We start from the raw sequence: 25,012 nt of genomic DNA on the forward strand, positions 1-25,012 counted from the left end.
TTCTATATTTGATAGCAATAGTGCGTGTTATACATTATATCTGTGTAGTGTTGTGTTGGCCACGTGACACATATCGCCGCCGTCGCCGACCGTCGTGTTGCCCCCATCACTCCCGATAATGTGCTTCTCTCCGCCGCCGCCGCCGCCGCCGCTTGCTTGTCTGTGTCCGTGTGTGTTTATCGTTAATTGCGTAGGATTTATGAATTAGTAGCCGCGAGCTGTCCGCGCCTAAGCTTTTGCTCTTCTCTCAACTGTAAGACTGATGCGTTGTAGTAAGTACTTACTTATATTTGCAAAATTGAATCAAGGCAATATATATTGTGAGTAATATATATTTTTGAGCTATGTTTGTTACTTACATAATCAATCAACTCGACGAGCGGGTGTAATTTTAGCCAAAAAAAAACAAAAAATCTTTGTAAAAATTAAATGAGCGTGTTCGTTGACGCAGTAGTGGCCTCTACCGCCGCTTGGCCTAGTCTGTGCATGCGCCCTCGCACCCCCACACCAAGTGCACCTCACTCGTTTATTGCGGCAGTGGACAATAACGTTACTCCACTTGTTGGCAACTACTCTATTCCAAAGTATTTTCAAAGTTGTTAAATCAAAATGTTACGATGATAAAATTAAGGTGTTCTTCTCGGTTGAAGTTTTCTTTGGAACTCGACACATTCCGAACAGATGGTTTATTTTGTATATGATCGTTAATATTAGAAAAAAACATAATTAGTGTGTGAATGTCACTCGATTATTATGGAGCACATTATCTGGCTAAAGCATTACATGTATACACTGTTGGTCCTGTTACAAGAATATCTTGATAATTTATATGTTGTAATGATAAAGTATTTTTAAAAATCGAAAAAAAAATGAGACCGTTGTGAGGTCGACGCGTCCGCGTCGACACTATTATTTGATTATTTGTCTGTTTCTTTTATTGTCGGAAGTTTCTATTTTTCATAGGACAGTTTCTTGTTATTATATAAACTAAGTGTGCCTAGTCAATAGAGTTCAGGTCAATTTTACGAAGTAATTAATATTAAAGAACAATGTTGTGCAGTTCCATCGACATTATTATGAAAGAGATTGAAAACTTGTTTCCCCTTTGATTACATTATTACAAAAAAGCCCAAGAGCAGTGAACAGCGCGCCCATAATGTTGCGAATTTGACCTAACCGACAAAGAATTTTGTGAGGAGCGATGTTGTGCTGATTGTGGTCATTTTTTGCAACTACCACCCGCACAGCACAATGGACGCTCCCGACGCATGTTCAGTCTCGTCGTTATAAATTTTATTATTTATTTAACATTTAGTCATTTCTACTCTGTACTGAGTACAATATTTGATGATTAAGTCATATCAGTTTGTTACAAGCGTGTATTATTGCAGTGGTGTATCTAATAAAGCATTTCGTTTGCTTGAAATTTAATCGAATTATTTAGTAGATTAACAGTAAACCCCATCAATCCACTCCTTACCGTGGTAGTAGCCGAACCTATAGTAGATGGCACCTATAATAATGTGGGACATGATCGTAGACGTATTATACCTAAGTTATTACTAGTTTATTAGTTATAGACTTGGAAAAAATACAAACACGATACACAGTTTGCTCCCGATAAACGTTCGCTTTTCGCAGCTTTGATGTAATCAAAGGTAAGTATCGCGAGAATCCACACAAAGAATAATCAAGTTCCAACAGCAATTTCATTACGAATAGCTAATATAATAAACACCCTCCAGTTATTCCAATTAGGTACACGATCCAACAAAAGAAAAAAGTCGGAACTTTGTAAGCCATGTTACCTACTTGACTGTAATTTAGTTGACGTTCTTAATTAAATAACTAAGTGAGCAAGTACCTACTACAAAAAGACTAAGGTAAGCACTTCGTATCAGAATAATGGAATTACAAGTTAAATGATCGCTCTCAGCTTTTACCACGTTTAATTGTACGTCTCTGTGCAATAAAAAAGGGTTTTATACATTTCGCCTCAGGTGAGGTTGTTCTGTTGTCAATAATAATAATAATAATAATAAGGCAGTAAGCCACACTCCAAAAAATGTCAGTATAAATACTTCCTACAAGAATTCCATCAACGACTTGTTTAACCTGATAAACATCTTCTAGTTTTACCTTTAAATGACATTCTAACGTAAAAAATTACAATCCAAAGTTTTTTTGGCGAAACGCAATACGAAGTCGTTAGTAGGTATAATGTAACCATTAGTCAATGCAAATGTTACTGATTTAATAATAATATAACGCTAATCATGCGGAAAAATCGCAGGTAAGTGTTTCGAGGTTGATCATTACGTAGCATTATTATTAAAGGAGCAAAAATAAATACTTGCAAGACACTGTGTTATTCAAACGGGATAAATAAAATATTTATAAACTATTTTTTGAGGAAATTATTTTCACCAGCCCAGATCCCCTTCCCTATCAACACTGTGAGCTGTTAAAATTCAAAATAGAGCCGCGTCGGCCAGATTTTTTTCAACACATCGATAATTTGGCGAAAAGTCAACATTTCTGGGTTTTGAGTTTTCAAACTCACTGTATTATTTTCCGTGTGTAAGGAAATTTTGCCTAGCAAACCACCACAAAAGTTAAATTTATTTTTGAAATGGATAATTATGATGTAGATTAACTCAATTACAGGGACAGGATTAAATCAAACAAAATGTTTCCGTTAAATTTATATTTAGAAAAATAATAACTACCCATTACCCACAGAGCAATTAAAAGAACAAAACTTTAAAAAGCCTAAAATAACACCTTTATATTTATGTTACTTCTAAAATTTAATGCAATGGCCACTCTTAACAAAAATCTTGAACACAGAGAGGCTTTTTTATGTAAGTATAGTGCACATGTCCCTGGTTAAAAACATTTTTTTTATTTCTTTCTCGAAAATCTTGACGCAATATCGGATTTCTTATTTAAGCTGCAGCAAAATTTGCTATAAAAATGTACCAGTATAAAATTAGGTATAGCAACAAAAAATTAGGTAACAAAAGAGAAATGGCTCTGTATTATTTAGACGACTTTAAACCACTGGAACTGGAATCCGTTATGAAATACGTACCTGCTTTTATAAAGGGAAGGACCATGAAGCTTATTTATAAAAAAAATGTCTGACGCAACAACAAACTGAAGATGTGTGAGTTTTTTTCACAAAAAAAGGAGTTAATTATTACAAGCTCATTGGTGGCGACCAGTATTTATTTTCAAGGACTATGGAAGAAAAAATACAATAATAAAAAAACATTTATTCTCACTTGGTGTATAAAACCTATACATTTTCTACATAAAATGGATACACTTAAACATCACTATCTAAATAAATCACAGTACTCTTAATGCTGAGACCTCGTTTGCGATCCCACACATATTTTTATCCACAGCTATGTACAAAAATCCCCCGTCCCCAAAGTCCACACCCCACGTATTCCTGACAATATAATGCGGAATACTTGCAGTCAAATCATACCCAACAATCTGGACAGCATGATTTAACTTTGACGGATCCCCATCACAGTGATACTCAATAACACCTCCAATGTAATTCTGCCAAGTTTGCGCATTAATCGCAACAGCCAGGGGTCCATTATCCGCCAAAAGCCTCAACATAACATCTTCAGACCCCACTAATCTGAAAGTTTCCATAAGAAAGAATAAACTTAAAAAATAACTAAACGAACCCTTCACACATGAAGTCTCTAACATGGACACCAGCCGAGCCCCGGCCACATTTACCCCCATAATCGGCGTGTCTTTGAATCGTGAAATTTGTGGCTTTGATCCAAGACAGTAAAGTGCAAATATCGCCCCCATTGCACCCTTTGTTGTTACCAGCGCAATCGATAATTTCTTGCACACTGAGCTCCTCAGACTTGTTGGTTTTGATGGCGTTCATGGACTCCACAGTTTCAATAACAGAGTAGGCCCAGCAGGCCCCACAACTGCCTTGGTTGTAAATTCTAGTCACTGCGTTTTTTTCTCTCCAATCTACTTTATTAGGCACTGTTGCTCGTTTATGGTGGTGTCGTTTTGGCTCATTTGAATGCGTCTTCTGACTCAGGTTTGATTGTAAATAGGTTTGGAAAAATTCCTCTGGTAACAAGTCCGAGAATTTCGTTAAACCGTACAGTGCTGAACCATTCCTTTTTTTGGAATTCAAAGTCTCGATTGTTTGTAGTGATTGCTGAAAAGCGACGTTATACAACAAGGACACAAATTATAAGTTTTACCTTAAATGCATGAAGACGGTTTTGATACACAGAAGGGTCATCGTATGTCTTGTTGAACCTTTTCAAGTACTCTTGAAATTGTGATTCGGCTTGGTCTGGGCCTTTTATTCTTATAGGGATAACGAAAAATAACAGAGCAATGTAGAAAATCGCTTGCAAGTAAGTGCTCCACGAAGCCATTCTTATCAAAACAGATATTTTGGTAACAATGATAATATTGAACTATTTGTCGCTATCGCCATGTTTATTAATTTGATTATCTTGAAACACAATCCTGGCCCAGTTAAGTGACTGAGTGGAACAGAAATTTATAATGAGGGTGAATGAGGTTTAAGCAGGTATTTTTTGATCCACATTGTATAAAATGTCACGACATAACCTCAACGTATGTTGTCAAACCACAAACATAAAAAATAGATGACAGAAATTAACAAAATTACCAAAAAAACTAGAGAATTTATTTATTTATTTTTGTTTTTAATTTATTTTTGCCTATGGTCTTACATTGTTTTACGCAACAGTTGCATAAATTATTCGGTCCAAGATCTTTCCCCAAGATAATATTTTACATTTGGCGCAACTTGTGTAGAATTACATTGCGTTTATTTTCTCAATTACGGCGAAAATATACGACAAAATTGAGATATTTTCAATTATTCGTATGCAAAATTGTCTGGAGAATTGATTGGCGTCGTAAATTCGTAATAGTTTTTCAAGTTATAAACCGAAATAGATTTTGGCTATTTTTGCATTTGTTAGCAATAATAATATTTTTGGAAACTACCAGTAGCAGGACAATGACCTTTTTTTAAACGATAGATGATTAAAAAGAGTTCTGAACACATAAAAGTTCATAAAAGTTGTTGGTTTGGTTGGAGCTACTCAGATAAAAAAAAAATAATTTTTTGAAGGTAAAAAAACTGAAAAAAGAACAGTCTTTTCATTACGTTATTTACCCGATATGCAAGAAAGTTTTCTCTCCAAAAATTATTCAAATAAGCCGCCTTGTAAGCGTCCTCTATCACATCCCTTCCCAATTAGGTCGACTTCCGCTCGCCACACGTCAAACCTTTTCCATTTAGAACGTCAAAATGGCGACTCCAATTTCGAAAAAACGCAAGGTAAATACCAGAAATTGGCCTTTCCATCCACTTAAACATGTTTAACTCTTCATTAGAGCCCAAAATCTTGTAAAATAAGCACACATGTTTGGGCTAACATTCATGTTTACTTGTTCCCCAAACCATAACCCAACATTTTCCCACATGTGGTCCCCAGTTCACCGACTTGATGTTGCGCTTATTTGTAGTTTGTTGGCGATGGCGTTTTCAAAGCCGAATTGAACGAGTTCTTGACTCGTGAATTATCAGAAGATGGGTACTCCGGGGTTGAGGTCCGAGTCACCCCAACTCGCACGGAAATCATCATCATGGCCACACGTACTGACCGTGTTTTGGGGGAGAAGAACCGTCGTATTCGTGAATTGACTTCAGTCGTACAGAAACGTTTCAATTTCCCCGAAAACTCAGTCGTTTTGTATGGCGAGAAGGTGGCCAACAGGGGTCTGTGTGCCATTGCACAAGCAGAGTCTCTTAGATTCAAATTGATCGGAGGTTTGGCCGTGCGCAGGGCTTGCTATGGTGTTTTGAGGTACATCATGGAATGTGGCGCTAAAGGTTTGGACATTTGGCTCAAAACGTATTTTGAATTAATTTAGTGGTTATTTTGCAGGGTGTGAAGTTGTAGTTTCTGGAAAACTGCGTGGCCAGAGAGCCAAATCGATGAAGTTTGTTGACGGTCTCATGATCCACTCTGGGGACCCATGCAATGATTATGTGGACACAGCCACCCGCCACGTCTTGCTAAGACAGGGTGTGCTGGGAATTAAAGTAAGTTTTTGTAAAATTATTGGTGTTTGTATGATGCTATTTTGTTGTATTAGGTCAAGATTATGTTGCCGTGGGACCCCAGCGGCAAAACAGGCCCCAAAAAGCCTCTGCCTGACAATGTCTCTGTTGTGGAACCTAAAGAGGAGATTTTGCCTGCCTACCCCAGCAGTGAAATCAAAGCAGTCAAACCTGACGCACCACCAGCTATTCCAGTAGTAGCTTAAAGTTATCATAAGATTAATTTTCAATAAAATTCTGGAAAGATAACTTTCGTTTTATTTTAATACCAAGAAAAATGCCCTTCCTGTTTCAACCTTATTCCTAATTTTGCCATTGGGAATGTTTTCTCCCTTCTAAAAAAAGAAATTCCTCTAAAGCAGTGAGTCATTAACTGCGACGTGTTTTATCGACATTTCAGAAAATTAGCTAAACTTTGGAGCTACGTAATTTCCAACTAAGTAAGATTTTACAAAATGACACGTAAACAAAAATTTTGGCGAAGCAACTAATTGTTGAGTGAAAAAGGCAAAAGCAGCGTAGATAATTTCCGTTTCTTTTTGAACAAAATATGGTTTAAAAATGTGCTAAAGTAAGCATTTAAAAGACATCGTGATTCTGTCCGTTTTTAAAGGAATTTCGCAAAATAAGAGAGCTTAAAGCAATTTTTAATTTTCGGCCTGTTTACTAAATGTTTATCTCTGAACTGGATCATAGTTCGTAATAACAATAACAAAAATAAAAAATGGGAATAATGAAGAATAATGGGAATAATGAAGAGTATTTCAATAAAACGCCCTTTTTTAAATATTTTTTTATTGTGAAATTACAAACTTTTGCTTATTAACATAACAACATGACATGGAGAAAATTTAATTCGAATGAGTTTTACAACAGAAACCTCCATGAGCACAATGCATTTATAACGATATAACAAAACTACTTTACACCATCCATACTAAAAATTAATAAAAAATCATTCCTGGGTTAAAAGTATATAAAAAGTAACGGACGAAATTTTGCAACCATACCTCAAATTCGTGCAAAAAATTGCATGAACATGTACCAAACAAGTGCAAATAAACAATACTAGGCGTTAAAATTACCCATATCACGAACATTTGATATAATAAGGATACATGGAACAACTAGCTCACTGCTGATGCTGGGCTTGCACCTGGGGAGGTGCTAACTTAACAGTGAAATTGATAATCCCTAGCAAGATTGACTTCACAAAGGAAGGTAGATTGGGCTTTGCTGCGGTCTTTTCGAACAAGATTCTGAGTTCATGGAACATGTTTCTATTGTAAGGGTTACGCCTTGATGTGTACCTTTGAGTCAAAAAATGATAATAGATAAAAGGCGTCAGTAGACTAGCCCGTCCCCTGCAAAAACAATTTTTATAAAAAATATTACCCCATTTAGATTATTTACATAGCGACAAAAAGTACAGTGAGTGGCATCATAATAATCTCAGTGAATGCGATCAGTCTCAAGATATTTAGTGACTGGAATTCGACCAAAGATATCAAGAGGCGGGCGCCCCACCACGAGTTTTGGCCCAAAGTCTGAAAAACAAAAAATTACTAAAACGTTACTAGTGCTGTTACTGACTATTACATCAAGTAGAGTTAGTGAGTAACTGGCTGAATGTAGAATAGCGAACAGAACCACTGGCAACAAAACCACTGTATTCTAGTTAAGGAAATGAATTCAGTGCTGCTCTAATTGAATCAATTCACATTAATTAGAGAAGGATACAGGTCAAGGGTGCCACATAGATAAAAATCATGGAATAGAAGAGATAGTGGCAGCTATCCTCCATCAACAACTGTGCCACAAACTCCCGACTCAGCCTAACCCTCCCCAACCTCTGGTGCAGCCTGAGGGCGTTAATGGCAGCGTTCGCAATGAGCGCCTTGTAATAGGCATTTTGAGCACTCCTGCAACACAACAAAAATTTCTCACTGAGTGAAAGTTGAAAAAGAAAGTGCATATGTGATGGGCTACTTTTCACTCTTAGGATCCTCAACCATACAACGTCCACTTTTGGCGTTTTTACCTAAACACCACAATTAAAAACACAACCCAAGAACAACCGGTTATCAACCGGCTACCTGTAATTAGCATGAGTACAAGGCTACTTACCCGAAAATTGGCAAAAAGTAGCCGCAAGTGAAGAGGATGGTCAGCACCCGAATGGCCCACAACCCACAGTCGATTTTGTGGGTGAGCACGTGCTGCTTGAGGGCCTCCACGTTCAGCCCCCGCTGTCTTTGGTCCGAACTGCTCGATGGGCCCGCACTGTCACTCATTTCTTCGAGATTTGGAAAAACACCAACGGTTTACAGTGACACGTAGGTGGTTAGCAAATTCGCGAAATAGCACGACCGAATAATGTTAATGTTTGATTTTTATTACAAACAGGACGATACGTGCATATCTCACTTGCTCGTAAACACGCAATGACATAGTGACATTTACGTTGCCATGAGATTGCGTCCGATTTTGACGTTTGTGGGAGGGAAGGAAACTGTATTTGGGGACCCGAAACTAAACCCCACACAGATTTTTTACTAACACGTGGACACATTGGCATTGTTGAAGTCAAACACATCGCCCTTTTTCGAAAAATTAATTTATGAGGGGTGGTATTTGGGGAACAATTTACCAGATTGGGTGCTTCTTTTGCGAATGGATAGATGTCGCGACGCGCCAACACCTGATTTTGACATTTGACAACCGAAAGGTTGGGGGCCTCAGAAAACAAATAATTAATTAATAATTTCGATCGATTGAAAACTGTGACCCGATGCCACTAGTGACCCTTGTCCTCTCCACATATATGCTAATCTCACATCCTAATTTGAAACAGGATTTGGTGTTACCGTTCGTTGTGGTTTCACCGTTAAAATCTTCAATTAATAATTAATGGGATACGCTCCAATTATAGCGCACAAAAGAGCCGTTGCTTCTTTGAAAATTGACAAAATTTGAAGTTTGAACGAAAAATTGTAATTCCCCAGTCTCGTAATTACCCAATACCTGTCCTGAGTCAGCCCGTTGGACCCACTCAACTTATCTCCTTCGCGTGTTCGTCGGAAATAGAGAAAGTCATGTCCGAGAAAGTCGCTTAGTTAGAGCTAAACAGCACAAGCGTCAACATTTTTTAATGTTTTTAATCCATGTTTTTGTTAATTGGCTGTGGGATAATCATCATCGTCACAATTGTGGCGATATGGCGCTCAAAAAAGCCCCTAAAAACGATCTTAGCTGAGGCAAAATACGAGCTACTGTATAATGCAGTGGGATCCAGGGCCATCCTCGAGGATGTGTTCATGCGGAGTAAAAACAAGACGGGTAAGCATTTTTTGTAAATTGTTAAACCCGCCAAACTCAATTTAATTTAAGATTTGCCGATTTTGTCCGGGAAAGTGGCCGTAATAACAGGGGGTGCCAGAGGAATAGGGGCCGAGGTCGTAAAAATGCTACTTCGGTGTGACATTCACGTTATCATCGGTACTTTCAGTCATAAGAATACGACTAAAAATAAATAAATAATAATAGGTTGCAGGAATACTCAAGCGGGGGAACAAGTGTTACAAAAGTGCAGGGACAGCGGGGTGACTACGGGGGACGTCACCGTTTACAAACTGGACATAAGTGTGTTAGATTCTGTTAAAAGTTTTGCCAAAGTTGTGGCCGAAAAACACCCAAAAATTAATTATTTAATTAACAATGGTGAGTCGCTTTTTGTTATTTTTTTGCATAATTGTTTGTACTTTAGCGGGGATAATGTTTGGTCCGTATATTGAGAGTCGAGATGGTTACGAGTCGCAGTTTTCCACAAATTACTTGGGTCACTTTCTTTTGACCCATTTGTTGCTCCCGCAACTGTGCGCTGCAGGAACCCAAAATTTGAAATCGCGAATAGTCAACGTATCGTCATGTGCCCATCTAGTTGGAGAAATCAAATTTGAAGATATTAACAATCGGCATCAGTACATTTCCGGCGAAGCATACGCGCAATCAAAGCTGGCACAAGTGCTCTTTACTAATTATTTGGAAAGTGTCTGCAAGAAGGAGAATATGCCGGTGCAGCTACACTCCGTCCATCCCGGCATAGTGAACACAGAGCTGTTTGATGGCACACATTTGAAGAATTTAGCCCCTTGGGTGCCGTCTTTGATGTTTAAGGTACGTTGCGTAAGGAACTGTACACAAGAACCGGTCCCCAAGGCCGGAAAATGACTGTTCACTTTGCTTATCTATGTCATGTTTCTGCCGATTATTAGCTAATTTTACGCTGTCGTTGGTAATGAATTGACTGCAATAACCGAGCGGAATTTTTCAGACACCCGAACAAGGCGCAATTCCAATCGTCCACGCCTGTCTCTCCCCGCACTTGGAGGGCAAAGGCGGGACTTACATCCACAATTGTCGGATTTTTTCGACGAGCGAGAACGCCAAAAGCGAGGACTTACAAGAGAAACTCTTCAACTTCACCAAAGATTTGCTCAAAATCGAGGACTTCGGGCAGCCGCACAACAACAATAATTAAAGACTTGAAAAGTGTATAGTTTTATTGTGTTAATGATTTTGTTGCTTTTACATGATTATTCTTTGGCTTATTACTAAAAACATGTAAATAAATAATCTCTTACGAATCACCTACACCATTTATACAAAAAATAATGTAAAAAAGTAAGTGCAATCGGAAACAAACGCTTTTGTACCAAACTAAAATATTGCACTTGTCCGCTAACATAAATTTCTAGAGCACTTTCATCAATGGGGAAAGGAATGGAGGCGACTACACCTAGTGCGTACGTAGCATTATGCAAAAATTACGTTTACTGTGCTTCGAGATGAAAATGCTCTAATGCGAATTGCACATAATTTACTACAAACAAATTGTTAGGAAGCACATTGGCACAATCTAACAATTACGCATCAATCAATTCCAAACACAGTTTATTAACGTTGTCAACAATACAAAAATCAACGATTCATAAATATTCACAACCAATTGTAATAATTTATTCAATCTGTATCAATTTACGTATAAATAAAGTACGAAAAACCTGAGTAAAATAAATTAAGAAGGTTGGTCTATTGGAACCTACTGCAACAATTGGAATCGCTTACTGTGGACGTACGCCCGTTTATATTCGTCGTGCTGGCGTCGTACCTTGGCAAATCTCTGCTCCGCGCTTGCTGTATACAAAGAGCAAAATGCATGTTTTGTTGTTTAATTCAATTGAATTTGCATAACTGCGACGAAGAATGCAGTTTCACCATTAAACTCAGTGGCGGCTCTTCAAGTGAACCCCAAACTAACAGAATATTAAATTCTAATAAGCATAAGCTATGTTAAAAACAGTGTCTTCGTTTCATCCTCATTTTAATTACATCCCAAAGTCGATTAAAGCTTATTAGTGACTCCGCCGTCATTGGAAATTTTTCGCTTTCCGCAAAACAGATGAGTTTTGAGCTCGAAATTAATTAATAAACAGTAACTCACTGATTTTTGGGCTTTTTCTTTTTTACAATTTTTACAAAAAAGTGTCCCGTGGTCCTAAAGCAAGTTTACATTCATTTCAAAGAGCACAAAGGAACGTCTATTTTAACGAAATTTCGTAAAATAGATGAGTTCCTTACTAAAAAACAGGATAAATCTAATGCAAAAGGTCAGAATGATCTCTTTAACCTTCCTTTCTGTGATTTTTTGGCCTGTAATAACAAATTTGGGTGAAATAAGTAAGTTTTTGGCTGGAAAACTTGGTACAATGTTCGAAAACGGCAAAAGTAATGTCATATTCTATCTCCACTGGTAATTATTTGACAAAATATTTACAGAAAAGTGCGTTTTTATGTTGACCTATAGTGGGAATGGGCTAAAGAACCTTTTAAAAAAATTAAATGAAAAATTTTCAATTGAATTTTTAGGAAAAATAATAAACAAAATGTTTTTTTACATAGTTGGATCTTGCTCCTAAATTAAATCAGTACTTCAACAGACAGTCAGTATTAATATTTCATTTTAAATATTTGAAACCCAACATGTAAAGGAGAGAATTTTATTTTTCAAGCAGATAAAATCAATTAAAAATATTTAAAATGAGGTATAACTAATCTGTGAGGTAATGGTTTAATTTGTAAACAACATTCTATTGTAAAGAAACCTATTTATTCAGTATTTTTCTTAATAAATGCCTTTCAAATTTTTTCAGTTAAACATTGATTATGATATAATGCATTATAATATAACTATTATAAGAATTGTGGAAAAGCAAAATAATGATGACTTGGAAATAAGTGCGTGGTTGTTCGGGTTTTTGAAGGAAATTCGCCAAAAAAATAGGTTTCGACTGTATTTAATTTACTGAAACATTAAAATAACAAACTTTCCATCTTCTTTAAAAAATTTCTGTCGTATTAGCGACAAATTTCATGTTTCTCGCTCACAGATATAGAAAAAAAGCCAAAATAATGTTTGCGAATTTTCATACACGCACATAATTTCTTGATTCGTTTGTGAAAAACATTTTGCTTTAAAAATTTTGTAATAGCTCTTCACCTTATTTGAACCAAAAAATAAGCCGCCACTGTATTGCATAACCATTACATGACAAAGAATGCAGTTTCACTAACTATTGATAAAATTCTTACCTTCATCAAATCTTCCGCAATCTGCATGAAGAGTCTTTCCACATTCTCAGCTTCTTTTGCTGAGGTTTCTAGAAAGTACATGTTGTGTCTTTCTGCAAATTCTTCTCCTACATGTGTGGGTATTTCCCGGTCTTCCCGGTCAATTTTGTTCCCTTTAATAAGAATGTAAGTTGTTGTTTTTAATGGAAATGAAGGGTATTACCCACTAGGACTCTCAAGACTTTACTGCTTGCATATTCTTCAATTTCGCGAAGCCAGTCAGGTAAGCAATCAAATGTGGGTTGACATGAAATATCATAGACCAAAATTAAGGCATGCGCTGACCTGTAATAGCTCTGCGTGATAGATCTGAAGCGTTCTTGTCCAGCTGTATCCCAAATTTGCAGCTGGAAAAAAGGGATTGTGAACACTATCTAGGGACCTGTCTCCCTTACTTTAACTTTCTCGTTGTCAACATCGACGGTTTTGATCATGAAATCTACACCAATAGTGGCCCCTTGGCCTGGAGGGAACAGCCCTTGCGTGAATCTCCTCACCAAGCATGTCTTACCGACACCAGCGTTCCCCACAAGCACAACTTTGAATAAGAACTTGTAGTCATCCATAGTTAATTGACACCTTTTTGTTTCTTATTATTGTAAAAATAATTCGACATTCTGGTAGCATCTAAAAGAAATTACGTCATGCAGGTGTGTGCATATGGGTTTGACTGTTTGAGGGAATATCAAAATTGGCCATTTTCCCCGATAACAATAGACAATCAATTTTTATCACCTGTTGGTACTGATAAGCTGGATCGTAGGTACGATTTAAGATATGTTTGATTTTTTTCTACTACAATTCATCGTTTTACGGATATTACCGTCGATTTATTTTGACTGATTTGACACATCCCACCACATTCCCTATCGGGATTCCCTATTCCCAATCCCACCTTGCACAGGTGTCCAGGCGGTGGCTAAAGCACCACCTTTCCACACCAACCACTTTTTTGTATAATAAGAAAATGCGTTTTTTTAATCCAATAACCCGTTATATTAATTTGTTAAGTCTTTAGTAACAATATAGAAAATTGTGATTGGAAATGTTGCATCCCAAAAATTTATTTAAAAAATATAATTTGTTGCGGGACTGTAGCCAGTTCCAATTTTTAGATCGAATGACGCATTGATCGAACGCGCATGTCCGTGCGTCACCACAGTTGGCTGGGCTTTTTCAGAAGTGAAAAAACGCAACGTTCTGCGTCCGCCATATTTGTTTGAGAGTGTGTGTTGTGTGTTAATTGGACTTTTCTGCAGTTTAAACTAATCAAATTTGGTTTTATGCAACATTTTTTAGATGAATACGCTTAAGGGATTAATGTTTTACTCTTCAAGGTGAGTCAAAAACAGTTTTTGCCCGTATTGAGCAACAACCTTGACGTTTAATGAGACACACGTAGAGTGACCAGATGTTTCGGCTTGTTACAAACGCAAATTTTTTCGTTAAACGGCCAAAATGTGGCCTTGTTTTGGCTTTGGTTGTTGTATTGCTGTGTTTTTGCATGATTCTAGTGGAGTATGGTAACGTGGAGCGGATTATAGACGTACCCGAAAATTGAGATAAGGTCCCACTTGGAGAATCAATATTTACCGATGATGTTTAAACCGTTATCGATTCGTCTGTTGTTGATTTCATGGCATTAAAACGAAAATAAGCGAATAAATTCATCATTTTAATGTAAATTTTCATCATCGACTTTACGTTAATAACCACAATTCCAACAAATATTAAACACTAATTCTGATTTAAACAAACAGTTCCGTTACACAATTGTTTATTCAAAAAGTTGCGGTAATGTGATAATGCGGGAATTTGAAATGAAAAAGTATGCAAAGTTTGCAATCATTCATTGAATGGCCTAATTTAATCTTGGACCTTGTCTAGACATGAATTATTGTGTTTAATAATTATTGTTTCTTGAAAAAACTGGTTCTGTTTTATTCTATTTACTCTTGCAAATGTGGTTCGAATATTGACTAAAGTCATTCGCATTATAAGGCTAATAAACGGCCAAAAGCCTGTTTCCTCAAAACCAGGTAAAATGGGAAAGGTTCTTGTGTCTTGTGGTGTCCCTACAGATGTTTGGCATCACACACAAATATTTATTTCTGTTTATTAGCCTTATTGAGCAAATAATTTATGGGTAAAGTCAATACTAATTAAGCGACTTAAGAATAACGCATTAGGCAGAATTTAATTGATTTGTGTTTCATTTGAAACAAGTAATTTGTATTATCAACTTTATTTGTAAACAACCACAGCAAAAAAACTCTATTTACACAAAAAACATTTTATTTACACAAATCTACTGTAAACTATATTTTTGGAACACGAACTCACTTCTCAATAATTAAAAAAAATATTAATAAGGCGCACGACTGCCTGACTTATTGTCGTTCCTATTCACTCAAATGCCGCATTTAGAACAGCGAATATTCGAAAATAAACTAAACCTTAAACCAAATTACTTCGGTCTTTACGTTTAAAATAATAATTAACCAAACGTCCGATCATTGTAATTTAATTATTCTCAGCTGACAATGCGCTTATCTCTTCATCTCGGTCGAAATTTCCAAAAATATCTCGAAACAGCTTTCAAATAAAAGAACGAACTGAACACCATTATTTTTTAAGGGGTAAAATGACTTCAAAAATCTATTTATTTTATTGTTTGTCACCGCATATTTGCTCTTTGGTTTAATATATGTTATACAAAACTAGATTTTTATGTTTATTATGGTTTATTTTTGGCGTTTGTTTTATGCATAAATGTAAATACACTACCATTTAATTGTCATGTATTGTTCTTTTATCTTTTCTGCGTATTTGGTTTAATTTACGAAGTAAACATTGTGAACTAGTCGTCATATTTTGTATTATTGGATACTTTGCTGAGCGTTTGTAACATTGAATATTAAATTTGTACTTGAAAGTTAGTAACAAATAGCATACGCTTTATTTCCAACAACTATTATGTTTAATTGGCATGTATAACCGGAATTCATCTGATGCAATATTTTTTTTTATATAGTCGACCACCGTTTAATGTAGTTATTCTCGCATGTTTTTTATCCATTTGTTAGTTAACTTTTGTGTTTTTTCCAGGACACTCACATGATTTTGACGGAGGCCACGATGAATCCTGAGGAGATCAAGGCGGAGTACACCTCCAGCCTCCAAGATCTCACTTTCAACAGTAAGCCCCTGATCAATGTGTTGACGATGTTAGCGGAAGAAAATCTAGCACACGCTCCATACATCGTCCAGGCAATCGAAGAGCATCTGGAAAAGGTTATTTTTTGATTGTTATTTAAGCTAAACTTGGGCCAAACTGTACCCAAAACATTCCCCAGCCACACATTGTAACGTATCAGACTCATTCTAGTCTCTTTGTGATATATTTTAATAAACAGTTTGAAAGTAAGATAATTTATTTTTGCGTCTATAGGCCGCTACGGGGCCCCGAAACCCCTTTTAAGTAGTTTGATTCGAATTTTTCAAATGACGTCCTTTATTTAAATCGAAGGCACGCCATTTTTTAAATTTGTAAGAATACACGAGTGTTTGTAAAATAGAGTGTAAAACCGAACGTGACGGCTTATTTAGGTAATTATTTAAGTGTGATATTAGACGTAGCATTTTACTGCTTACTTCGAACACAAGTGTTACAATGGTGTGAGTTTATTCCCTAACAGGTTCAGACCAATGTCAAACTTCCTATTCTGTATCTCATCGACTGTATCGCCAAGAATATTGGACAAACTTATATGCAACTCTTCAGCCAAAACATCGTCAAGACATTCTGCAGCGTTTTTAAAGTGGTAAGTTTAGACCATCATTCACATCGAAGGTTTTCATTGTGATGAAAGAAGATCGAAAAACTAACAGAGGATTTACGAAATATTATTTCTGTAGATGACAGAACCGGAAAATCGTAGACCTAAAATACTGCGGATTGAATACTATATTGCGCGCACAGTTGTCTGCAGGAATAATAAAAACTATTAATAAGAAGTTTTTTATCTTAAATCTTGCATTTGTATCGCCTCAATTGGGGTATGAATACAGATGACTTATTTTTTATATTTTTCTGACTTGGCATTTTTTATCGACTAACATTTTTTCTGTTTCTTTGATGAAACAACAGTGTGATTTTTTTATTATCTGACCCGTTTTCATCTTATTTTTCTACAAATGAGTGTTTTTTTTTCCAATATTTTTTTATTTAACTCATGTTTGTGAGTTATTCTAACACCATATTGATAACACAAGGTTATCATGTGATAAGATGTGATCGTAAAAGGAATGAATGTTACATTATGTTTGTATTCCATACTATATTTTTATATAAAAAAAAACATATCCAGCGTTAGAGCCGGGTAAAGTAGGCGCCACCAAGGCTCCGAACCCCCCATTAAACCCGCCAACTTTTCAGGTGGACGAAGAAACGCGTGCTGAAATGTTTAAACTTCGTCAAACGTGGAATAACGTCTTTCCTCAAATGAAATTGTACGCGATCGACGTCCAGATTCGGATGTTAGATCCAGCATGGCCAGTTACAGCCCAACCTACATCCAACAGTATTCATTTCAATCCCAAATTTCTAAAAACCACCAAAACCGAAATAGCAACACCTATCGTCCCTGAAACAACAACCACTCCTCTGGATATGGAAACCTTCACGATGCAACAAAAACTAATCCAGAAACAAAAAGAACTCATCGAACTTCAGCAGAAAAAATTAAAATTAGAACTGTTACAAACACAAGTTAAACTCCAAAAGCAATTGGAAAATAATCCGAATGCTGTTGTTGGCAATAATGTACCACCAAGAACTCAGGTTAGTTTATTGATTGTCTAGTGTCGTAACAAATCGTATTAACGTCGGCTTTGCACTTTTTTTTAAATTATGTCAGTTAGACACACGTCACATTACTAATTTAAAAACGATGAATCACAACGGAAGTGCGAAAAAGCGGAATCAACCGGTCAAAGTTTACATAAGGCAAAGACCCTTTAGTGAACATGAGTTGACAATAAATTCCACAAATGTTATTCAGCATATGACAAACAACGAAATTATTATTAAATCAGGTCTTAACGAAAAAAGATATGGCTTTGACCGGGTTTTTGGTGAGGAGACTTCACAAAAAGAAATTTATAATTCCGTCGTAGCACCTCTTATCAATTGCATCATTTCGGGTTATAATTGCACAGTTTTTGCTTATGGTCAGACCGGGACGGGAAAAACTTACACAATGATCGGGAATCAAGCAATAAATCCTGAAGATTCAACAATTGGTTTAATACCCAGGGCCGCAGCTCATTTATTGGAAGAATTGGAACAAATCAATTCGAAAATTGAGTACACTGTTCGCATTTCCTTTATCGAGATTTACAACGAGGAAGTGCACGATCTTTTAAACAGTTCATCAATCCCGTTGAAAATATTTGAAGATCCGGATAACAAAGGATCAGTTTGTATCAAAGGTGTTAAAGAGGCGACTGTTCTTAATTTGCAAGAAGTTTACGATTGGCTTAATATTGGTTTGGTTGAACGACAAACAGCATCGACCAATATGAATCGTCACAGCTCTCGGTCCCATTCAATATTTACAATATCGGTTCTAACTCGCCAATTAACAGTAGAAGGAGATGAATTAATTACGATCGGTAAACTCTATTTGGTTGATTTAGCCGGTAGTGAGAATGTAGGGCGGTCGGGTTCTACGGAACTGAGAGCACGAGAAGCCGGCAACATAAACAAATCACTTCTGACATTGGGAAAAGTGATCAAAGCCTTGGCTCAGAAAACTCAGCACGTACCGTATCGAGACTCAAAGTTGACCAGAATTCTGCAAGATAGTTTGGGAGGTAAAACAAAGACGTGTATGATTGCGACGATTTCGGCAGCCGCGAACGTGTGGGAAGAAACCGTAAGCACGTTGGATTACGCTCAAGTGGCACGAAATGTTTCCAATTGTCCCCAAGTGAACGAAAACAGAAAACAAGCCAATATTCTCAAGGATCTAAAGGACGAGATTAGCAGACTTCGAAAAGAACTGGCTATAGCCAGGTCGGGCGAAGGATTCTACACAAGCCGAGAAAATCACGAAAGATTATGTGCAGACGTGGAGAGATTACAAACCGAAGTCAATGAGGAAAAACGAAAGCTTGAACAAGTCACGAAGAAAAACAGCGAGCTGGAATTGGCGATTAGTGAAAAAGACGAGAAATTACGAAATGTTAGTCAATATTGCGACGATTTGAAACGTGAGTTGAGAGAAAAAGACTTGCAAGAGAAGCGAAACAAAAGCGTGATTGATTATTTTGAAACGCGCGAAAAAGAAATGAGACAAGCGGCTGAACAGTTACGGAAAGTATGTGAAGTTTCGACGAAACACGAAACTTTGTTCTGCCAGAAGTATGAAAATCAGCGCGCGATTAGTTTGAAAAACGCCACAGCGGCCAAAAATGCATATAATTTATTTGGTGACTCGTTGAGGGCTTTGCAGAACGCGACGGAAGATCATATTCAGCGTCAGAATGTCTCGCTGAGTGAGGTACAAGCGAATGTCGGGTGTTTGAAGGAAAACGCCTGGAAAATGTGCAAGCGTTTGACTGAGTATTCGGCAAAAATGCAAGATGATTCACAAGGCGATTTTTATAAATTGGATGAAAGTAATCTTTCGCGTGATTTTGAACAACGTTTGGAGTCCATGTTTACGTCCCAGTTTTTTGCAATTCAAAAGAAAGCGGTTCAAGACTTGGAACAGTATAATGAAGAAAAAATGCACGAGGTGGAGACGATGACAACGCGTTGTATAAATTCAATGAAGCAGTCGCTGAACGATTATATGCTTTGTGTTAACGATATTATGAAAAACCAGTCGTCGTTGATTGCAAGTGTTAAAGGCGCAACGAATAGTGATGAAGTGGTATTGAATAAAACAGTCGAGGATTGTAAAGTCAAAGCTATAGAATTTGTTAGAAGTTTAGTTTCGGACGTTAACAAAAAGTTTGTGTCTCAAGATCACGACACAAAACAATTAAAAACTCGATACTTTCAAGAGGTCGAAGGCATCAAGGCTCAGTTTAATACAGAATCTGATCAGAAAGTAAACAATATAATTGCAAATTTAAAACTGGCGGAAAATAATCAAAATGATTACGAAAATGCAATCAAAACTTTTGCTAACGAAATTTTGGAGAAAATAAAAAAAGAAGTAGATGAGAATTTGCAGTTTGTGGCTCATGTGGGAGATACACCAGTAAGACAGAATTATAAATTCCCCAAAAAAATGGATGAGGTGCTACCGCGATCAATTCTTTTCGAACAAACTGATGGCAGTGTTAATTAGTTTTTTGTTGTGATTTTATTTAGTTTTACTTATTCTTATTATAGCGTTAAAATGAAATTAGTTTTTATTTTGATTTGTTACGACACGGAATGCTTGAAAGTTTGGCCGATTTGTTGTGTAACTAAAGTTTTTTGTAGAATATTTTATTAAAACCCGAGGTAGCAAAGCAACTAATGCCAGAAGTGGCGAAGCAGTTAATTCCTGCCGCAACACGTGATACCAAAAGCAAATCAGGTTTGGTATGTTTCGATAACAGTTGAGTGAAAATTGTTTTTATAAAAAATCAACTTTAGGGTACGAGAGCCCAGCAAACCACGCCTAAAATAACACCAGTAAATAGCGCTTTAGTGGCGGCTGCAACAAAACCAACGCGTGATCCTCGTTTATTGCGCCAACAAACGGAGAAGACTACCAACGGCACCAACAACAGTAGTAGTACTAGTGTTTCATTAGGATCTAAGAGTTCAATATTAGATTCTAATAATAAAGTTGTTACAAATACAAAGAGCGTTCGAGACAACCGTATCGAATCTCGTTTAGTTACTAATAAAGACAATGCTCCTCCACCCAAACTAGACAAATCCAAAACCTTCCTAAAGTCCAGACAATCCGAACAAAAACCAAACAAACCACCACGTAGCAAAAACAGTGCAGACAACGATTCGAAACCTTTCTCGGGTAAAAGTTCGATCAATCTGTTAGATTCACCTGTTAAGATTAAAAGTGACTTGAAATCGCCGACCAAATCACCTAATAGGCACAAAAAGAAAGATCATAGTACGGATAAAAAGGGTTTCAAAGACGCTAAGCGTGACAGGGACAATAAGGGTCATAAAAATGACTCGTTGCAAACTACTTTCAAAGGTGTTAAGGCCAAAAATCGGAATTATATTAGAAGAAATCGCTCGCCTTCGTACAGTCCCGAACCCAATCAAGACACCGACTTGAGAGTATCAGGACCTCCAGAAAAGCAAGCACGACTACATCCAGAAACTGTCGAAGAAAAGAGTAAGTTTCTTCCGCTGGCTTTCATTTTCAAAAAATGTAATCTATTGGAAATGTCGTCACTTATAGGCAAATTAGTCGCACAAACGGGAATGGACGTGGATTTAAGACAGTTGAACGACGTGACAAAGAAAAGAGCTTCGAGTGAAGGTCTGGAGAACTCAAACAAGAAATCGAAAACGGAAGTATTTGATGCGTAAGTTATCCATTTACTGTTGTTTTAATTTATTAAATAATTTTTTACAGTTTGTTCGGAAACGAAGATACGGATCTTCGCACTGTTCTACCGGTGGCCCAGCCAGAACGACCCCCAACTCCTCCACCGCCAATCATCTCTCTCACCGACAAAGAAGATTCGCCAAAGAAATCTTCAGACTTTGATGCCGTTCGAGCGAAACTAGCCAATGCGACCGGACGCGATAAAATAATGGCCAAGTCCTGTAAGCCACTTGAATTTTTTTGTAATTATAATTTTAACAATGTCGGTTTAGTCCGAAAAAAGCGAACTCAGGACGAAGATCTCCGAGTACCTCCAGTGTCAAGCAGAATCAGCGACACCATCAAGAAAATCATCATTTCTTCGGACGATGCGCAGTGCATCAAAACTGGAACAATGTCGAAGGAGAAAGAAAATCAACTTATGAACAAGATCATCGCACACATTGAGCAACAGAAGCTGGAAGAAGCACAATTGAGGGATAGTGAAGAGACGGTTGGTAACCTTCAACCAGTCAGCGACGAAGAGCTCGAATTTAGCGAAGAGACTGACGAAAAATTCGGGGATAAGGACGATAGAGTCAATTTCCATAAATATTCCAGGGATTCCCGGGAGTCTAGAAGGGGTGGGTCGTATTGGAGAGGCGGCAAGAGACGCCATTGGGAAAATCCTCACATGGGACCACACCCACGATCTGCAATAAGGCCTTGGTTGCATCAAATGCACGCCTGGAGGCCAATTGGGCCCAATTTCAACCGCCAAGTGCACACCCCTGAACACGATTTTTCAAGCCAAGAGCCTGATGGAAAGAAATCACCGGAAACTGCAGTGGAAGTAACTGTGGATTCAGTAAATCAGGACGATATTAAGACCATCAATATCGATGCGCATCCGCGTGATATAAGATACTACGACGAGACTGCGATCGTATTTATGAATTGGGACGATCCACGAGAGATTTCGTTCCAAAACGGCAGTCGTCGTGTGACGTTCGACGATAAAGATACTTATTTATTGTCCTTCAATGAAGGCTATAAAGAACTGTGTATTAACGACACGATACATAAAGTGAGGTTGGGGGCCCCAAGTCGTGAGATCTTCATCGATGGGAAACCCTACGAGTGTTACTTCGGGGGTCCCGGAATAACGATAGATTTAAACGGGAAAATGACCGTAGTTAAATTAGATGGGCCCCCACCTCAGGTGAAAATCGGCACCGTGAAAAGAACCGATCTGGTTGCCGGCAAAGTAAATCTGATAATCGATGCGAAAATCTTAGTTCCCGTTTTTCTGGATGCCAAAGTGCAAAAGTTTGTTATCGATGGTGAAACACATACATTAAAATTTGTAGATGCTTTGAAAACTGTTTTAATAAATGATGTACCATTTAAAGTTGAATTTGGTGGCCTCCCTAAACCTATAACTGTCCATGATAAGAAACACTTTATCAGATTTTCAGTGTTGCCGAGGGGTGTTAAACCAGGTCTTGTGTGTATTAAAGACATGGAAGGGGTGCAAGCGCCTGAGACTGACGAAAGTCAGGACACAGCGCTTGCCGTTGACATTAACGAGCCTGCTCTGCCCGTCTTCTCCCGCAAGAAAAAGGTGGAAGATGAGCAAGACAGGAACTCGAACTCGCCACATTTCTTCCAGAGTTTCATGCAGCAAAGTAAGTCGCTTCCCCAACCAATAACAAATCTACAATTTCCTGTTCCAGATAATTTGGACGTGCTTACAAGTGTGATGACTTCCTCGATGACACCAAGTGCCACCAGTGGAGGTTACCAAGTTGAAAATGTGGGGCCGAACACTGAGACTCATTCCATGGACGCCATCCCCTACGTGAAACCAGCACCGGTCTTGCCGTCCTCGCTCAACATCAACGAACTGTTCCAAAAGTTGGTAGCGACGGGAATCGTCGCGACCCAAGAACCGGTAGCCGAACCACAACCACCACCACCTGTTAAAACTGTGAGACGCAGCACGATGGAAAACCTCAGACCTGTTACCTTCAACAGACCTGAAACGCTGAAAATGCGCCAAAGTCTTCTGTACGAAGCACTTTACTCAGGGATGCAGTGCAGCAGTTGCGGCATGCGTTTCCCGCCAGAGCAGAGTATACACTACAGCCAACACTTGGACTGGCATTTCCGACAAAACCGGAAAGGGAAAAAGAACATCAGAGTTGCGGCGAGTCGCAGATGGTACTATTCACTCTCCGATTGGAAGAATTACGAAGAAATTGAAGATTTGGAGGAACGGGAGAAGAACTATTTCGACCAACAGCAGCTGCAAGCTGAGGGTGCTGGTGATGATGTTGATGAAGAAGTTGAAGTGCCAAGTGTTCCAGCGGATCCTGACGTACAAGACGCCCATTGTGAAGTGTGCCAAGACAGATTCGACCATTTCTTCAACGAAGAGAAGGAAGAATGGCATTTGAGAAATGCGGTTAGAGTTGAAGATAAGACTTATCATCCTGTTTGCTACGAAGATTATCAAGCATCGTTGCTAGAACCGGCTGAAGAATGTAAAATGGAAGAGCCGGAACCGGAAGAAACTAAAATTGAAGAAGCGAATATCCCTGGACTTGAAATCATTTTGGACGATGACGACGAGGAAGAAGAAGAAGAAGGGAAGTTTAAGGACGAAGAAGTTATAATTGAAGAAAGCGACGAGTCGAAGCCATCGAACGAATTGAAAGAAGAAAATGAAAATGAAGAAGATGGCGAAGATGATGATGTAATCATCCATGAAGTTGTACCTGAGAAAATTGAAGTGGACGATGACAAAGAATATGACACTTTACCACCGTCCGATGTGCCCATCAAGGTGGAGCAAATTGATGATGGTTTTATGGACGTTGAAGAAGGCCTAATTAAAATTAAAAACGGGGGACAAATTAAAATTAAAAGTGAACCGATTGATCCCGGTGAGTTTTAAAAACATTAATGCGGTGAGTTACTTTCTTTTTTTTTCAGATGAAGAAATGTTAGAGGTGCCCCGAGAAGAGTCAAGCGTGCCATTTACAGAGCCGGTTCAGCCCTCGTTTACAAGTTCGATTGATGGTAATACCGAGCCCGTTTCGAGTGTTCCGACGACGACAGCAAATATCGGAAGTAAAATTAAAATAAATATAAGTAAACCTTTACCTGTGATCGCCCCAAAAGAGCCGAAAGATATTTCGTGTGATAGCGTGCCTAGTTTAGAACCGGTTATAGATCCATCACAGCCTCTACCGCCGGGGGAAGAACCAGTCCAATTAAATATCAAACCAGCTCTGAGAGGCATAGAACTGAAGAAATTACCGCCAGTGCAAAAAGGAAGTGAACTGACGGGAATGTGTAGTATAATGTGATTAATTTAAATAGTGCTGAGTGAGTGTGTGTACATATTGCAGACTAAAAGGGGGACTGTTTATATAAAATTCGTTTCGTTTTATCATCTGCACTAAAATGGATTTTTTACGATTTATTTTCACTCTGTACCTATTATGCGTATCATGATTTAGTTTGACATTTTATGTCTCTGTTGTTGTCAATTGTTGGAAATAAATTTATTTTTTAAAAATCA

The 25,012-nt window shown here is 37.8% G+C and overlaps 7 protein-coding genes across 10 annotated transcripts; 4 read left to right on the top strand and 3 right to left on the bottom strand.

Moving 5' to 3' along the window:
• Positions 1–3,263: 3,263 nt before the first annotated feature.
• Positions 3,264–4,671, bottom strand: LOC659087 (cathepsin O). Its single transcript, XM_965419.5, has 3 exons — positions 4,260–4,671; positions 3,711–4,213; positions 3,264–3,661 (listed from the first exon to the last, which is right to left on the bottom strand). The coding sequence occupies exons 1-3, from the start codon at positions 4,437–4,439 to the stop codon at positions 3,355–3,357; spliced, it is 990 nt and encodes a 329-aa protein (XP_970512.2). The 5' UTR covers positions 4,440–4,671; the 3' UTR covers positions 3,264–3,354.
• On the top strand, positions 4,556–6,415 carry RpS3 (Ribosomal protein S3). Of its 2 annotated transcripts, NM_001172392.1 has the most exons (5): positions 4,556–4,597; positions 5,301–5,380; positions 5,569–5,935; positions 5,991–6,148; positions 6,202–6,415. In NM_001172392.1, the coding sequence occupies exons 2-5, from the start codon at positions 5,351–5,353 to the stop codon at positions 6,370–6,372; spliced, it is 726 nt and encodes a 241-aa protein (NP_001165863.1). In that variant the 5' UTR covers positions 4,556–4,597; positions 5,301–5,350; the 3' UTR covers positions 6,373–6,415. The 2 variants fall into 2 exon arrangements, with proteins under 2 accessions (NP_001165863.1, XP_008192466.1); XM_008194244.3 differs by lacking the exon at positions 4,556–4,597 and having other exon boundaries at positions 5,248–5,380.
• A 587-nt stretch (positions 6,416–7,002) lies between these two features.
• Positions 7,003–8,622, bottom strand: Kr-h2 (Kruppel homolog 2). Its single transcript, XM_965564.4, has 5 exons — positions 8,294–8,622; positions 7,907–8,088; positions 7,766–7,833; positions 7,580–7,713; positions 7,003–7,530 (listed from the first exon to the last, which is right to left on the bottom strand). Exons 1-5 carry the CDS (start codon positions 8,458–8,460, stop codon positions 7,299–7,301), a joined length of 783 nt encoding a protein of 260 aa, XP_970657.1. The 5' UTR covers positions 8,461–8,622; the 3' UTR covers positions 7,003–7,298.
• Positions 8,623–8,792: 170 nt separating this feature from the next.
• LOC659313 (retinol dehydrogenase 12) lies at positions 8,793–10,812 on the top strand. The gene is made up of 5 exons (XM_965630.4): positions 8,793–9,505; positions 9,557–9,664; positions 9,713–9,886; positions 9,933–10,342; positions 10,500–10,812. Exons 1-5 carry the CDS (start codon positions 9,331–9,333, stop codon positions 10,704–10,706), a joined length of 1,074 nt encoding a protein of 357 aa, XP_970723.1. The 5' UTR covers positions 8,793–9,330; the 3' UTR covers positions 10,707–10,812.
• Rab30 lies at positions 10,711–14,555 on the bottom strand. Of its 2 annotated transcripts, none has more exons than XM_015979100.2 (5): positions 14,407–14,555; positions 13,252–13,483; positions 13,020–13,203; positions 12,818–12,969; positions 10,711–11,362 (listed from the first exon to the last, which is right to left on the bottom strand). In XM_015979100.2, the coding sequence occupies exons 2-5, from the start codon at positions 13,420–13,422 to the stop codon at positions 11,258–11,260; spliced, it is 612 nt and encodes a 203-aa protein (XP_015834586.1). In that variant the 5' UTR covers positions 13,423–13,483; positions 14,407–14,555; the 3' UTR covers positions 10,711–11,257. The 2 variants fall into 2 exon arrangements, with proteins under 2 accessions (XP_015834586.1, XP_970787.2); XM_965694.5 differs by lacking the exon at positions 14,407–14,555 and adding an exon at positions 13,592–13,751.
• On the top strand, positions 13,995–25,012 carry Pcf11 (Pcf11 cleavage and polyadenylation factor subunit). Of its 2 annotated transcripts, none has more exons than XM_008194324.3 (11): positions 13,995–14,193; positions 15,965–16,150; positions 16,555–16,680; positions 17,295–17,699; positions 20,358–20,459; positions 20,514–21,228; positions 21,295–21,421; positions 21,472–21,665; positions 21,717–23,111; positions 23,160–24,371; positions 24,421–25,012. In XM_008194324.3, exons 2-11 carry the CDS (start codon positions 15,974–15,976, stop codon positions 24,795–24,797), a joined length of 4,830 nt encoding a protein of 1,609 aa, XP_008192546.1. In that variant the 5' UTR covers positions 13,995–14,193; positions 15,965–15,973; the 3' UTR covers positions 24,798–25,012. The 2 variants fall into 2 exon arrangements, with proteins under 2 accessions (XP_008192546.1, XP_064215104.1); XM_064359034.1 differs by lacking the exon at positions 13,995–14,193 and adding an exon at positions 15,749–15,906.
• Positions 17,706–20,349, top strand: LOC103312801 (kinesin-like protein KIF11-A). Its single transcript, XM_008194323.3, has one exon. The coding sequence runs from the start codon at positions 17,809–17,811 to the stop codon at positions 20,218–20,220; it is 2,412 nt and encodes an 803-aa protein (XP_008192545.1). The 5' UTR covers positions 17,706–17,808; the 3' UTR covers positions 20,221–20,349.

The sequence above is a fragment of the Tribolium castaneum genome, chromosome 9, assembly GCF_031307605.1.
Source record: "Tribolium castaneum strain GA2 chromosome 9, icTriCast1.1, whole genome shotgun sequence".
Classification (NCBI taxonomy): domain Eukaryota; kingdom Metazoa; phylum Arthropoda; class Insecta; order Coleoptera; family Tenebrionidae; genus Tribolium; species Tribolium castaneum.

Coding starts and splice junctions, on each gene's coding strand:
- LOC659087 (XM_965419.5), bottom strand. CDS start 4,439: ATGGCTTCGTGGAGCACTTACTTGCAAGCGATTTTCTACATTGCTCTG. Junction 4,214..4,259: donor ACCGTCTTCATGCATTTAAG/GTAAAACTTATA, acceptor GTCGCTTTTCAG/CAATCACTACAAACAATCGA. Junction 3,662..3,710: donor AGAGACTTCATGTGTGAAGG/GTTCGTTTAGTT, acceptor GGAAACTTTCAG/ATTAGTGGGGTCTGAAGATG.
- RpS3 (NM_001172392.1), top strand. CDS start 5,351: ATGGCGACTCCAATTTCGAAAAAACGCAAG. Junction 5,381..5,568: donor CAATTTCGAAAAAACGCAAG/GTAAATACCAGA, acceptor GCTTATTTGTAG/TTTGTTGGCGATGGCGTTTT. Junction 5,936..5,990: donor CATGGAATGTGGCGCTAAAG/GTTTGGACATTT, acceptor GTTATTTTGCAG/GGTGTGAAGTTGTAGTTTCT.
- Kr-h2 (XM_965564.4), bottom strand. CDS start 8,460: ATGAGTGACAGTGCGGGCCCATCGAGCAGTTCGGACCAAAGACAGCGG. Junction 8,089..8,293: donor TACTTTTTGCCAATTTTCGG/GTAAGTAGCCTT, acceptor GTTGTGTTGCAG/GAGTGCTCAAAATGCCTATT. Junction 7,531..7,579: donor ACTGTACTTTTTGTCGCTAT/GTAAATAATCTA, acceptor TTGTTTTTGCAG/GGGACGGGCTAGTCTACTGA.
- LOC659313 (XM_965630.4), top strand. CDS start 9,331: ATGTTTTTGTTAATTGGCTGTGGGATAATCATCATCGTCACAATTGTG. Junction 9,506..9,556: donor GCGGAGTAAAAACAAGACGG/GTAAGCATTTTT, acceptor ATTTAATTTAAG/ATTTGCCGATTTTGTCCGGG. Junction 9,887..9,932: donor TAATTATTTAATTAACAATG/GTGAGTCGCTTT, acceptor TTTGTACTTTAG/CGGGGATAATGTTTGGTCCG.
- Rab30 (XM_015979100.2), bottom strand. CDS start 13,422: ATGGATGACTACAAGTTCTTATTCAAAGTTGTGCTTGTGGGGAACGCT. Junction 13,204..13,251: donor TTGACAACGAGAAAGTTAAA/GTAAGGGAGACA, acceptor CCTTTTTTCCAG/CTGCAAATTTGGGATACAGC. Junction 12,970..13,019: donor AGTCTTGAGAGTCCTAGTGG/GTAATACCCTTC, acceptor TTCTTATTAAAG/GGAACAAAATTGACCGGGAA.
- Pcf11 (XM_064359034.1), top strand. CDS start 15,868: ATGCAATATTTTTTTTTATATAGTCGACCACCGTTTAAT. Junction 21,229..21,294: donor AGAAACTGTCGAAGAAAAGA/GTAAGTTTCTTC, acceptor CGTCACTTATAG/GCAAATTAGTCGCACAAACG. Junction 23,112..23,159: donor CCAGAGTTTCATGCAGCAAA/GTAAGTCGCTTC, acceptor TTCCTGTTCCAG/ATAATTTGGACGTGCTTACA.
- LOC103312801 (XM_008194323.3), top strand. CDS start 17,809: ATGAATCACAACGGAAGTGCGAAAAAGCGGAATCAACCGGTCAAAGTT.